Below are 13,615 nucleotides of genomic sequence, written 5' to 3' on the forward strand. Positions count from 1 at the left end.
ACACCAGGATTGTCTCTGCTTATCACTGCACCTGCCTAACCCATTTCAGACTACTGCAGCTCTTTGGAAAAATGCAGATCTAGTTGCACTGAAAAAAAGTGTCTCTCTAGAAAATATCATGGCGATAGCAGTGCTGATGTTATGACGCCCCTAAAGGCCTTCATTATTTTCGCCACAAGGTCAGTGATTTATTTAGTTTTTAATATGTAAGATATTTCATATTAACGTTGAATGAGTTTTAAAGAGTTAAACCAAGTCATCTAAAACCTAGCTGATCACAAGTCCCTGTTTTTTGGCATTTGGTTTTCAGCATAGTATTTTATACCTGAATGCAGGATTTTTCGACAGCACAGATTGAAAAGAAATCAAACTTTTCTTTCCTATAATCCGATCATTTCCTGTTCAGTGGCTCACATGGTGTGACTTCTTTGCTCGTAATTTCAGGACAGTGGGTTGCCCTTGGTGTCATGTGTTACAGCCCCCAGAATGTAATCTGACAAAACCACGAATGAATCTTCACTCTCACCACCTCACCAGGCGCTGGTCCAATCCCAGCAGACGGGCCCAAGCTTACGCTGGCACTGCAGCTCTCTTTCAATCCCCAAACGCCTCACAAACATCTGACTCTCCAACACAGTTTATTCAGCTAAAAAAAGGCTTGTGTTTAGCATTTCCATGCCAACAAATCAACCAATTCCTTCACACATTATGCATGCTAATTCAAGCTACAGTTTCTATCAAATACCTAAGAGAGGAACCTATGCATAAACATTGTACGTTACAGTGCCACACTACTGTGGATTTCAGAACATAAATACTCATAGGTGGCCACTGAGGAAAAACGTGAAAGCTGAACTTGATAAAACTATTCAATAAGATGCCTCAAACCAATAGTGTTAGCAGATTGTCTTGCTTATGGGTTTCAGATGGTGTGTTGCTTTGACTCACCAATTTCTGCTTGGGGATGACATGAAGGAATTGAAGGATATTCTCTTAGTGAACCAGGACCAACCTGCATCCAGACCTCATTGACTCCATGCCCAGTGTCGTCAGGCACTAAAGGGCAGTGACAGAGAGCCAGCTCCACACTAAGCAGTGTGTTCATGGGGTCCTGTTCTCATCCTGCCCCGGCAACAGCAATCCCAAGAAAACCATCTTTTTTCTTCATACTGCAGCTGAAATTATTGCACGTATCCACATGAAGCATTGTAGAGGGATATATCTACCTGTGGTCTAGATTTGGGACAAAAATCAAACCAGTTACTGTACAGTCCAACATTTTTAATGCCGGTATACCACCGTCAGGGTATCCTTGGAATTTCTCACAGGATTTATTATCTTGACCCTGGAGTTTGCAGAGGGCTAAACTGATGGTATCTTCCTCCTTATTTGGCCTTCCAAAGAATTTAATTGCTTTTGAGAAAACCTTAGTCCTCAGCAGCTCCCTAATGAAAACAAATGAATGAGTATAAACCTGTGTGGATATATTTTAAAATGAGAACTGAATTAAATAAAAGTTTATGGCTTAAGGTTAATATGTATTTAAACTAAGAAGAAGCAGCCTGTTGGCTAAGCACTCCGCGAATCAGGTGATCGCAAACCAGTTTCAGTCCAGTGCAACAGGCCCTCACATGCAGGTTCATCACGTCCAATCACGCCGCGAGGGGGGAGGAGAGAGAGAGAGACAGACAGAGAGAGATGAGAGTACACTGTTAAATAAACGCTAAATGATACAAGCTAATGGATCTGGCAGCGCCGTCCTCCCTCGTTTCACAGGCTTGGTAACAATTAGCAGCTTAGTTATTGTTGCACACGTTTTGACATCGTTTGTCCGTGGCGATGTGAGACCCAAAGAACTGGAATGAAATCACAGCCTCTGTGCTTTATGTTGACACTGGCGAGGAGAGAGAATGAGAAAAACAACTAAAAACAGAAAAACAACAAGAGGGACAACATGCAATTAAACTTCACAGGGAGCGAGATGGCTGGCTAAGCAGGACTGAACTAGCTCTCAATATTTAATGCTGCTTTTGGTATTGTGTGCCTGTACAGCATATGAGGCAATGCATTCACTTTGTTGTCACTTAGTTGCTAAATGTTGATACAAGAGGGCTACAGTGAAGTGAAGAACTCGTTTTTGGTACTGGAGTCAGGTTTTGTATTAGAAAATGATCACCTCATTCAAACTGAGGTAGACACTGCCTTCCTTACGCATTATCTTCAGGACTCTCATCAGAAACCAATGAAAAGGTTTAGGGGTTACCAATAAAGCAAGGACCCTCACTGGATAGCTGACCCGACATCTTTTCAAATAATGCATGCAGTTCTGAACAGTGTATACCGAGGAACCCATTAAATAATCACCTCAGTTCTATCTCATTGGTTTCATTTGCAGATTAAAATCAGTCTTTTAGGCTTTCAAGCAAATCTCCCATGAGGAATAGATCAGTTAGAGCGTGTTCTGTCAGACCCTCACACTGTAAGCAGACTAGAACTTTGCCAAGTACCTATGGAGAGGGTGGCAGACAACTGTGCTGGTGATGGCTATAGGGAGTAACCACGGCAACGACATCGTCATTCAGTATAGGGTCTGGATAGTACACCACACTGTCCTTGAGATAAAATACTCTTCCAGCCGTTTCAGAAGACAAAAGAAAACAGGAAGCCCTGTCAATATTTGTATTCGCATGTTAAAATAATTCTCTAAATGTTAATGTTCTCTCTGTAAATAAGTTGCATAAATGTACTTTTTTTGTCCTTTATAAATTCAGTCACGTCGATGTGAAGCTGCAGTAAAGCTAAATAATAGATATGTAGTCTCTCTCTCTCTCTCTCTCTCTCTCTCTCTCTCTCTCTCTCTCTCTCTCTCTCTCTCTCTCTCTCTCTGTAGAACAGAGTTAATTAATGTTGCCGCCTCCTGGCAAAATCCAAAAATATTACACAGCTGGAAGAAAAAATAAAACAGAGGTTACAGTTCACAGAGGGGGAAAATTTTTTAAGCTTTTGCTCTGGTACACATGGGGTAATAACAGACCAGTCCAGGGCACATACAACGAGACCGATTTGTTAAAGTGCTTCTTGTATCTAAACTAACTTCCCCTGCAAGGTGTTATTGTTTTCCCTTTATTAATCGCATTTGGCGCCCCCTAGGGAAATTAAATCATGGCTCCTATCTAGAACACTCTTGCAGCAGTGAAATTTGTAACACCAAGTAGCATGAGCTCCAGTGGTTTCCACGGAAAGCTTCCCGTTACAGCGGTAGGGCCGGTTCGTGATACCCGTCAGTTGCCGTGGACACTTTATTTAAAATCATGAGTCAACTGCATTTCTGAAATATCCTCCAAAGAAATAGCAGGTGCAACGTTTTTCTGTAGAACTTAAAAAACACCCTGGCTGTTCACAACATGGTGTCATTTTTAAATCATGTGGCACTGAATCACGTTTTAAACAGCAGCTAATTCTCACTCTTTGATCCGAAAAAAAAATAGAAGAAAAAAGATACAGTGAAGGGAGAAAGAAATGCTGACAGTTACATACAATCTAAATCAACGCGAAAGCAACACCAGATGTCGTCTGGCTTTGGCTAGAAATCAGAATGTATATTATCCTGGCCAGTGTCTATTGGAATCATTCAATCAAGTTAAAGTCGTTTCTTTCAATGGGGATACCTTGGCATCTGTGCAGGGCAGCTGGGTGGCTTTTGTTTGTTTTCATTTGAACTGCAATTTAACATATGTATTTGTATGTGCTTAAATATTTGATACTAAAATGGCTTTGTTGTCAGGCTCAGAATGAAACAATGCATTGTAAGTAGTGTTGTGTTATGCTGTACTTAAAACATTGGGGATATAACTGGGAGGACATTCCTTTAAGACAAGCACTGGTCATCTGATTCACTTCCCTTTTAAAAAAATATATATATATTAATCTCTTATCCCCACTAGAAAGGTCAACATTAATATCGTAAAAGGGTAGGGGATATTATTGTTTTTTCAAGTAAAAATAAACAGATCGTCAGTAACCAGAAGCTGTAGCCTACATTCCCTAAACGCAGTGAAGCATAATCAAGCCTGTATGTGCACGGATGTCCTCTGGTGTTTAGTGTGCCGCTTCTCCTTGGTTAAATTGCATTTCCAACACTGTCAGGTACGTCTAAAAAAACAGACTCAAACTTTTGTGAACCCAGGCGACCTGAGATGAGAAATCCAGCACAAACAAGCCTTTTTTTTTTGGTTTTACAAACCTGTCTGGCAATCTGAAAAGGAATTTAACAATGATAAACTTAGCACTATGGATATCAATCTTATCAAGAAGTGTCATTCTCCAGCATGCATGATTTACGTTATCTGCTGCACATACTCAAGTCAAGGCAACCCGTCGTGCATGGCAAACAAAATCCTCGAGCCGGGCTTCGATGAGCTACAAGCTGCAGCGAGCACAGACTGACGAGGTGCGAAAGCTGGGAGGAAGGGTAGGATGGGGGGGGAGAGCAAACCCGCAAGGGAGAGGGAGGGAGAGCATGCTGGTGTTACAGCAAAGATATGCATCATCATCACCATCTTCTTTATCACCATCACCATCGCCATCTTCATTGTCATCATCACCATCTTCATCATCATCATCATCGTCATCGTCATCTTCATCTTCATCATTATCATCACCATCTTCATCACCATCTTCATCATCATCATCATCATCATCACCATCATCATCATTACCACCATCATCATCACCATCACTACAACACAGAGTCATGGAGCAGCAGGGAAGGAGAGGGGGGAAGGAGAGGGGGGAGGGGGTTAAGCTACCAGGGTGGATGCTAGTTAAGAGTAGCAAGCATTTCCAAACAGGCCAATAACCCAAACGGGGCAGTGTAATGATGTGAATTGCAAATTATTTAAAAAGAAAAACGAAACTATAAATCAAGAAATCAAACTAAAAGATCATTATTAGGTCCTCTTTAGCTGCAGCCGCATCATTGTAAGGCCCCTCTTGGCTGGTACAAGTACATGCGTCTCAATATGCTAAGTGTCCCATCTTCAAGATCAGGGTTTTTTTTTTTTTTTTTGGAGAAAGACAAGCAAGGGGGAACGCGTGCCGGCGTCCGGTGCATTCGCCAGGTAACGAACAAACAAAGCACATCGCAGATGAGGAACACATTGAAAATAATCAAATAAATAAAAAAAAGCAAAATGAAACAGAAACATGGATCGTTAGCACACAAACCTTCGGGCTCTGTGTTTTCTTTGAGGTTCACTTGCTTCAGGGGGCAGCAGAAGATTTCGTGACACTTAGCCCGAAAGGGGGACTCTTTATTCCTTATATCCGCTGAATGGATGGAATCCTGCCGCAGCATAATATACTCCTGGGTACCTGCCTGGGCTGCGTCATCCTGAACTGTGGTCATACCACAACAAAATGAATGGAGTTAGAGAGCTCTCGCCAAACAACACAACATAAGCACTGCTTACTGTAACTCACTGAAAGAAAAAAAAACAAGAAGCTAACCAAAGCATAAAACAGTGACTAACAATGAATGAGTACTAGGGGAAGCAGGTCTACGAGAGAGAGAGAGAGAGAGAGAGAGAGAGAGAGAGAGAGAGAGAGAGAGAGAGAGAGAGAGAGAGAGATGCACCAACAGTCAGTGAGAAACAGAAAAAAAACCCTGATATATTAGAAATATTCTAATACCATTCTTAAGGGCCACCCAAACACCTTTATATTTTATGAAGGCGCTGCATATCTTTCTGGGTTTTGTTTTATTGCTTTAAAAAGTACAAGAAACATGAACGATGTTAGTCTGTACTCTATTATAGTGCAGTAAGTACCTGATACAGTACATGCAACAAGGTAGATCTTTTTGCAACTTCAAACTACTGTAACATTATTTATTTAATGTGTATACTGTATATAAATATACAGTATATACGCATATTTACCATCAGCAGGAACCTAATGAAGGAAAGGGGGTTAATATCTGAGCAACAATCAACTCTAGCATCAATCTATTGTCTTTGATAGATGGACCAAGGGCAGCCGTTCTGACAGCCGCTGAATTCCTAGCACTAAACAATCCTTGTTTTGCACGTTTTATCAATTATATTAATAATGCCCAGCGTTGTATCTATTTTTGCTATTATTATTTCTGTCTTTCTGTATTTTGTGATAGATACTTCAAAGCCAGCTTGTATTCCTGCCAAGCGGTGAAGATGCCTCGAGCCAAGCTTGTTATAAAAATAACCTCAAATACAAGGACTTCACTGATAAGAAAATAAAGTCAGTCAAAAGCATTTGCAGCATGTATAAGGGAATCAATCAAGCAGCTCGTAAATACTGTTTCTCTGACATCGCTGAAGAAAAATATTTAAGACAGGCACTTCAGAGGGTGAAAAAAGCTACCTGAATCATCTCCCAATGACAGACCGTGACTGTACCGGAGCTCTCTCCCAGAACATTAGGTCACCTGATCATTATCCAATTTATTTTTATAAACTAGGTGCTACGTTTGTCGTGTCCAGCGATAAATGGTTAAGCTACATGTGTGGAACATTTGAATATTGGAATCATTAAAAACATAACTAGCGTAGCAACTGGTATTGTGCGCGCTCGTTTGCAAACATCAAATACGTATCTTTACAATTGGACGAGTGAATCAGAGCCCGTCATTAACAGTGGGTGTGGCCGTGGAGTTCCTGACGGGAAACGGGCGTCTTGTCCGGTGTTGAAGGTTCCTGTGATCTGGCCCACTATAGCTTACAGTTTGTTGGTCAACAGAGACACTGTGTTGAAGCAACATCATTCCTAATGAAATCATTCCTAATGGAATCATGTCCTGAAATCCGGCCTCAATTGTATTTCTTTGCAGCTCAGCCCAAGGGAGCAAAACAGTGGGAAACACCTGCTTTTCCATTACCCCTCCAAGATGCAGGGCATCAATGCAGATTAGGAACCAACGCTGTACAGCCTGCCTCTGGAGCTTAAACATCCACACCACTGTCTGTTACAGAGAGGAGGACAGTCCTACTTGGTTAGGAAGGGATTGCGAATCCTCACAGCTCTCACCCCCTCAGCCCTTTCCGAGGAGAAGATAGAAGAGTAACACTTTAAATAATGGCCACAAATTCAAGATGAATTCCGACTGAATACTGCAGGAATAACACCAGAATATCTGCTGCACTTCCTCTGAGTTCAGAAGCAATTCAAAGTGTTCATTTTTGCATGAATGCATGACTTAAACATGTGACCAATGTCATTTCTTACAAAGAAACATGGTATGTTTAACCATAAGAATATTAATACACATTCTTCAAAAAACATTTCCAAAAACTGCTCAAATTTAGCGAATAGTACCAAAAAAAAGCCAATTACAAAAGCTACTGTGCTGCTGGCTTACTGGCTACTGAGAAGTGATCTGTGTCACTCCTGGTTCAGTACGTTTTAGTTTCTTCAAGCTCAGTTTAACCCTCTTTGTATGCTTTGTTCACCTTAAAATCCCAAATGAATGTCTGAGCTGAAAATACATCACGTAACCAAGCCGTGCCAATTCGACAATAAAAGCGGTTTCACTCCACTCTCCAGTAAATATCCCACAGGGCCCTCTCAGCACCTGGACTGCTGGGGCCGGGAGAGATAAATGCCTGTCACTTCAGAGAGATACTGCTGCTATGGCAGGATACAGATTACACCGCACTGTGCTTACAGTGTGGGAGGCGAGCAACATGTCACAAATCCACAACATGAACTTCCCTGAAACGAGCGGAGAATTGAGAACAAAACAAAACCGCCCCCTTTCAGGTCAACAATTTATTTGAAGCTATTTCGACTTTGGCAAGATGGAGGAAGACCTAGCTCTCCATAGGAACTGAGAACATGTATTTATAACTGAAATAGGAGATTCACTTAGACCCTGGATATAATGGACCTCAGGGGTTAATTTGAAAAACAAAAAGATAGCAGATCTTATAATTAAGGAAGAAAGCTAGCGTTACAGTACACCTAATGCACTGGCCTTGATTTCTAGTAACGCGCATGCTTCAAGTTCTCATCTGCTTGTGTATCAGACTTTTGTGTCTTATTATCAGTGTTGGTATTGGTCTGTTAGTCTACAGTTTTGAACAATACCCGTGGTGGGCCGACTAATCTGATGAACAGGAGCGACGACATTGTGGTTAAGAACAATAGGTTTTTGTGTGTTTTGGTAAAAGAAACAAAACAGTAATCTTCTTACTCCTAGATGCCGCATCCTAAAATATATCATTCCAGTCCACATTACACTGTACAAATACACAGAGCAGTGTTACTTTATATATGACAGTACATTTCAATACTGTACTGCAGCTTACTGGTGGGGAAACGCTGTTGTTATGCTTTTATTTCACAGTGATAAGAGGTGGGGTGAAAATCAGTTGTATTCATAGACGTGGTAATAACTGGAGGGACTGCATCAGGAGTTTCATCTAGCCTGCCCTGAGTTAGCCAAGACATTAAAACTCTGAAACAGTGAAGTGAGAAATGAATCAAAATTAATAAGAATGTATATCTTATGAAAAATGAAAATGACAGCCTTTCATTTTCAGGCTAAAAGTCTTTCGAAATATAAAACCTTATTTAAGAAAATCAACAGTTTCAGAAGTTTCTCGGCATATTTCCTTGCGTAATTGAAAACCACACATTTTGAGGGCAATTTTACAGAGCAACTGAGATATCCTAAGTGGTAACAATACAGTATTTAATTGCCGGTGAATTGCAGCATTTCGCATTGAAAAGATAGGAGGGTGTTAATGGTTTTGGGCACCACTGTATGCTCTTGGTTCAGTGAAGAGCCCATTAAAATCGTCATACTGAGAAACACAAGTTGTTCATTCTAGCTAGCACTGTATAGCTCTGTTCTAAGGATGCACTGTTTCAGGACAAACTACTCCTGTCAGGTAAACACCACTGTATATGCATACATGATAGTCCCATTTGTACCAGCCCAGTACAACAAAACAAGTTAAAATGTAATATCTTTCTATTGCATCCCATACATTACCCATGATGACAAGACAAAGAACCTGCTGCATCCATGCAAACAAGCTTTAGCAAATACTTTTGTGTAACTTCCTGTTGTAAAAGAGGCCACTCTATCTAGACCGGCTCGCTCTGTTCTTGGCCCCCTCCCAAGAGCTAATTCTGCAGCGCGAGTCACATTGCAGGTGGTAGGGACGCTGCCGGGAGGTGATCTTGAGCTTCTGGTGTTCAGGTTTGCACTTTCTAAAGACTGTTTTGCATCTTGATTAGATTTGCTGTAGTGCTGCTCTTCCCCCGATCATTGCAGTATAGTAGAATATAGTATATCTAGAGACTCTAATACTCTCAACAATTTTTACTAAATAATACTAATCCCAGTCCACATCAAACTTGGACAAGTGGTTTTACAGACACACTATATTGAAAAATGTTAAAGTGCATTTCTAGACAGTGCTAGCTAGAATGAGTAAGTGATGTACAACAGGCTCCACTATATCCCCATCAATAAAGTCACTTTCCAAACCCCAGCAGGCGCCCTTTAAAACCACAGTGGACACATTGACAGTCAGAACCTGGGATCCATGCAGAGATAGCCAGACAGATCCATTACTGCCAGTCCACATTAACGGAGACTGCGACTCGATTGATCTGTCTTCCCGGCCAGTTGCCAAATACCTGTCCTCTACACTGAGGCATCAGGATCTCTGAGTAAAAGATTGCCCACTAAAATATATGACTTAAAGATTAAATAAAACATAAATCTGTGGGCAGACAGATAAATGCCCGCTCAACCCTAGCTTGTCAATTTTACTGAGACATTTTTTGGTGCTAGACTTCAATGAGGAATATTAAATTCATATTAAGTTTCTTATTAGATTTTTTCGGCAGTTGCAAAAAATGAGTTTTCCTCCCTATAAGTAATCATTATTTCTCAAGTAATGTTGCTTTTGAGTGAATTTGTCTCCTAGCTGTGACAATATGCAGGAAGGACGAGGGAGAGATTCAAATCGTTCGTTACTGGGTTATCCAACCAAGGAGAAAGAAACTTAACGAGCACACGTTATAGCTCCAGCCCAGCTCTGCATTTTCTCTCTAAGCACTTGGGTTCTGCTTGATCTCTTATTAGCACATTTATCACAGACTATATCTTTGGGCTCCCTCCCATGTGAGTGAGATTTATAAGCTGCTGTGAAGGAAGCGATGCCAGGAAGCAGCACTTATATTTTTAATCTTTACTGTTGTACGTGAAACTAAATCTTAATATCTTACCCAGAGCTTACTTAGTCTCTCTGCTGAGCTGAATCACATCCAAACCTTTTTTTAAAGCTTGCCCGTAGTGGTAATGACAACTATATTATTGCTTACGACACAAACTACTTACAGTACAGCACCTCTTCCTCACCACTGAAACCAGACAGCATTGTAAAATTAGGATAGCTTTTTTTTCTCCTCAAGGATTGTATTAGAGTTAGAAATCACATCTGATCGTTTTTTACTGAGATGAGTTATTGATCTGACCACCGTACTGTAGTTCTTAAGCCGGGATAGGGAACGAAGAGACAAAACCTGTGAGGATTGTCTTGCATGAGCAAATAGGAATCCAATAACATTTCTACAGCACTGTCCAGAATGGAAGAGACCTACACTTTCCAAACACCTTTACAATCCACAGCCTAGGGTTGGACGGGGATGATTGTCAGCTACAATGATTGGGGCATCACTGCTCTCTCCCTCAGTAGATAAACACCCCCTAGACACGCACCCTTTTTATATTTATGTAGCTGCCAGAAACACAATTATGGCCAATAAAAAGGATAAATGCCTTTCGACTCAAACAGTGAATCGTCAATATCTCAATGAATTAATTATTGGTTCCATCCTGCTACAGGCTGGAACGTTTTACAAATCGTTTTAACAATAGCATAAGAAGTTTGATGCAAATTTAAAAAAGGAAGCAATGCTACTTTAAAAACTGATTTTTACAGTCAACTGAAAAGTAAAATACACCACAGCCGCCCCCCCAGACCCCCCCAGCCCCCCCCACACACATGTGCTCTGTCTGAAAGTGTAAGTAGAAGCGTATATCTCTTTTCTATTAAAGGCATGTCTTTTCTGTAATCCCCTCAACAGTCATTCCGCTTAACCCTATTGCTCACAGTGTTTCAATACAGCTAATGCCCGTGTCTCAGCGGTACTGTCAGAGCCTAGTCAATGCACAGTCAATCACCTCAAGTCCCATCCAGCAAAGCTGAATGCTAATAGGGGGGATAAGCCCTGACTATTTGTGATTTGGGCCACAGAGGACCCTGCTCTGCCTCATAACTGAATCAACAGAAATGGAGCAGGATGCTGTATACACCACAGCAACACAGTAAAGGGTACACTGCTATACAATACACCACAGCAACACAGATGTACTTGGTTTCAAATGAAACAGCTTAGGGACCTCAGAATCAGCTATACATGAAATGAGGCACACTTTAAAGTAAGTGCTTGCTCATGATTCACTGTCTGAATCATTCTCTTTGTCCAGTGTATTTGGCCACTTTTCAGCAAGGAGAATGGTGGAGCAATACATACAGTACTAACACATACATACAGTAAATACATTACATACACGCGTATATACATACAGTATATAACGTAGGTACATACACACTGTACATACACACATTATAGAAATATATAATCTGTGATTTACACACAGTATGTATACAAATGGGTTAAAAGCTGTACAATCATGAGTGCAGACAGCAGTTTTGTATAGTGGTTAAGACAGGGTGCATGGTCAAAGGTTTGAGCTAAACTTGCACTGTTACACATAGTGCCAGTCCACACACACACTCACACACACACACACACACACATGCACACTCTCCATTTCACAATACATCTCTAATAGGGTGTCTTTATGAACTGTACTACCCCTAAATCAATGTCTCTGAGGATGAGACTGAGCATCAGCCTGATTTGGTATTGATTAAAGTGTGAATAAAAGTATCATTATTCGAGAGCCTGTCAGCATGGGTGTTAAACCCACACCTGCACAACGTTTCAGAACTGAAAACAATGACACCACTGACCTCCTCTGAGACCTCACACAAAGAGGAACCATTCTCTCTCTCTCTCTCTCTCTCTCTCTCTCTCTCTCTCTCTCTCTCTCTCTCTCTCTCTCTCTCTCTCTCTCTCTCTCTCTCTCTCTCACACACACACACACAACAATGACTTCATCTCTCAATCAAGCACCGACAGCACAGTCATACATGCATTATCTACACCAGATATGAGAATGAATGTAAATGAGGCTGCTTGCTGTATAAAGATATGAGAGGGACGTGTATAGCAGAGCTGGCAAATATACCAGCACGAAGCACATCAATTATCAATGGTGTTAGTCACATTTCACGCTTTACATTTCCGCTGCCTGTGATATAGACTACAGTGCAGCTGATTAGCTGAGTACAAATTAAAAAATAAAAATAAGAGAAAAACAGACGTAGGGGTCAATGAAGGTGAAACTAATTCTGAGCACACTTGCACAGCAACATGTGGAATCAATTAATGCAAGCTTACTAACACAGCAACTGGTATTGTGCACATTCCTTTGCAGACATCAAATTAGTTTCTTTACAAGCGGTCTCCTATGGAATATCTATTGCTTCTCTCTCTCTCTCTCTCTGAAGATGTAATTACAATGATGTGCTCCAGATTGCACAGCAGTGAAGAGTCTCAGTCTATCACTGGGAGAGGGATTGCTCAGTACAGTGTGGATGTTTACATGCGGTGGGGCTTCAGAGAAAAGGAATCGCATCTATTCACTCCTGTGTAAACCACTAAAATAAATTTTTTTGTAATTTTTGATAGGGATTCGTAAAAATAATTCACACATTATTATTATTATTATTATTATTATTATATATTATTATTATTATTATTATTATTAGTGAATAGTCACAGCCTCTGAATCACTTTTGCGTACTTGTCTTATAGTTTAGAGTGACCCTGTATGTTATTAATAAGCTCTCGGCTGTTGTTTTTTCACCCAGGTTTACAACGAATAAGTTAACAGGCTTCACACAGCAGGAGGCTGGGGCTGTCATCTGCCTCCTCAGCTTGGCTTAAGCTGACCTGCCCAATGTTTCCTTCCTGGCTGCTGCTTGTTCCAGACCTGACTCCTGCTCTGGGATCACTCATTTCAAGCACTGCTAATTGGAACAACCTATAAGTGGATAGCTTTCCAAATACCGATCAAGGCCTTTTATTCTTATTTATTTCTTATTCTTTCTATTGATTTCAGACCCTCAGAATTTGTAGTCCTAGCCTACAGTCTGGGTTTATATGCTGCATCATTTTCACTGGTAACTCTGTGGATAGCTTACAACATGACAGAGATATATTTTCATCCATATTTTCTCCTTTTAATTCACAGTTCAGATGAGAAGGCAGCGCACAGTAGTTTGCAAGCTCGAGGCATAGCAAAAGCAACTGTAACACAAGCACAGTATTCACAAAACAGACACCTTTAGACATCAACTACAGGGAGTTCAAATCCAAAGTTACATTCAGGCCTGCATGCACCTACAGTACACTTCAGAACAATCATGTT

General features: G+C 40.8%; 1 protein-coding gene across 5 annotated transcripts in view; it reads right to left on the reverse strand.

Annotated features, from left to right (window-relative positions):
* Positions 1-13,615, reverse strand: part of LOC121295653 (fibroblast growth factor 13) — an 87,877-nt gene that overhangs the window by 39,274 nt on the left and 34,988 nt on the right. For 3 of the 5 annotated variants that reach the window (XM_041220582.1, XM_041220581.1, XM_041220585.1), the window contains one exon: positions 5,227-5,397. The exons of the other annotated variants lie outside the window; for them this stretch is intronic. In XM_041220582.1, the coding sequence (XP_041076516.1) occupies positions 5,227-5,397 (171 nt within the window). The remainder of the gene's footprint in view (positions 1-5,226; positions 5,398-13,615) is intronic. 5 annotated transcript variants of the gene reach the window in all.

The sequence above is a fragment of the Polyodon spathula genome, chromosome 20, assembly GCF_017654505.1.
Source record: "Polyodon spathula isolate WHYD16114869_AA chromosome 20, ASM1765450v1, whole genome shotgun sequence".
Classification (NCBI taxonomy): domain Eukaryota; kingdom Metazoa; phylum Chordata; class Actinopteri; order Acipenseriformes; family Polyodontidae; genus Polyodon; species Polyodon spathula.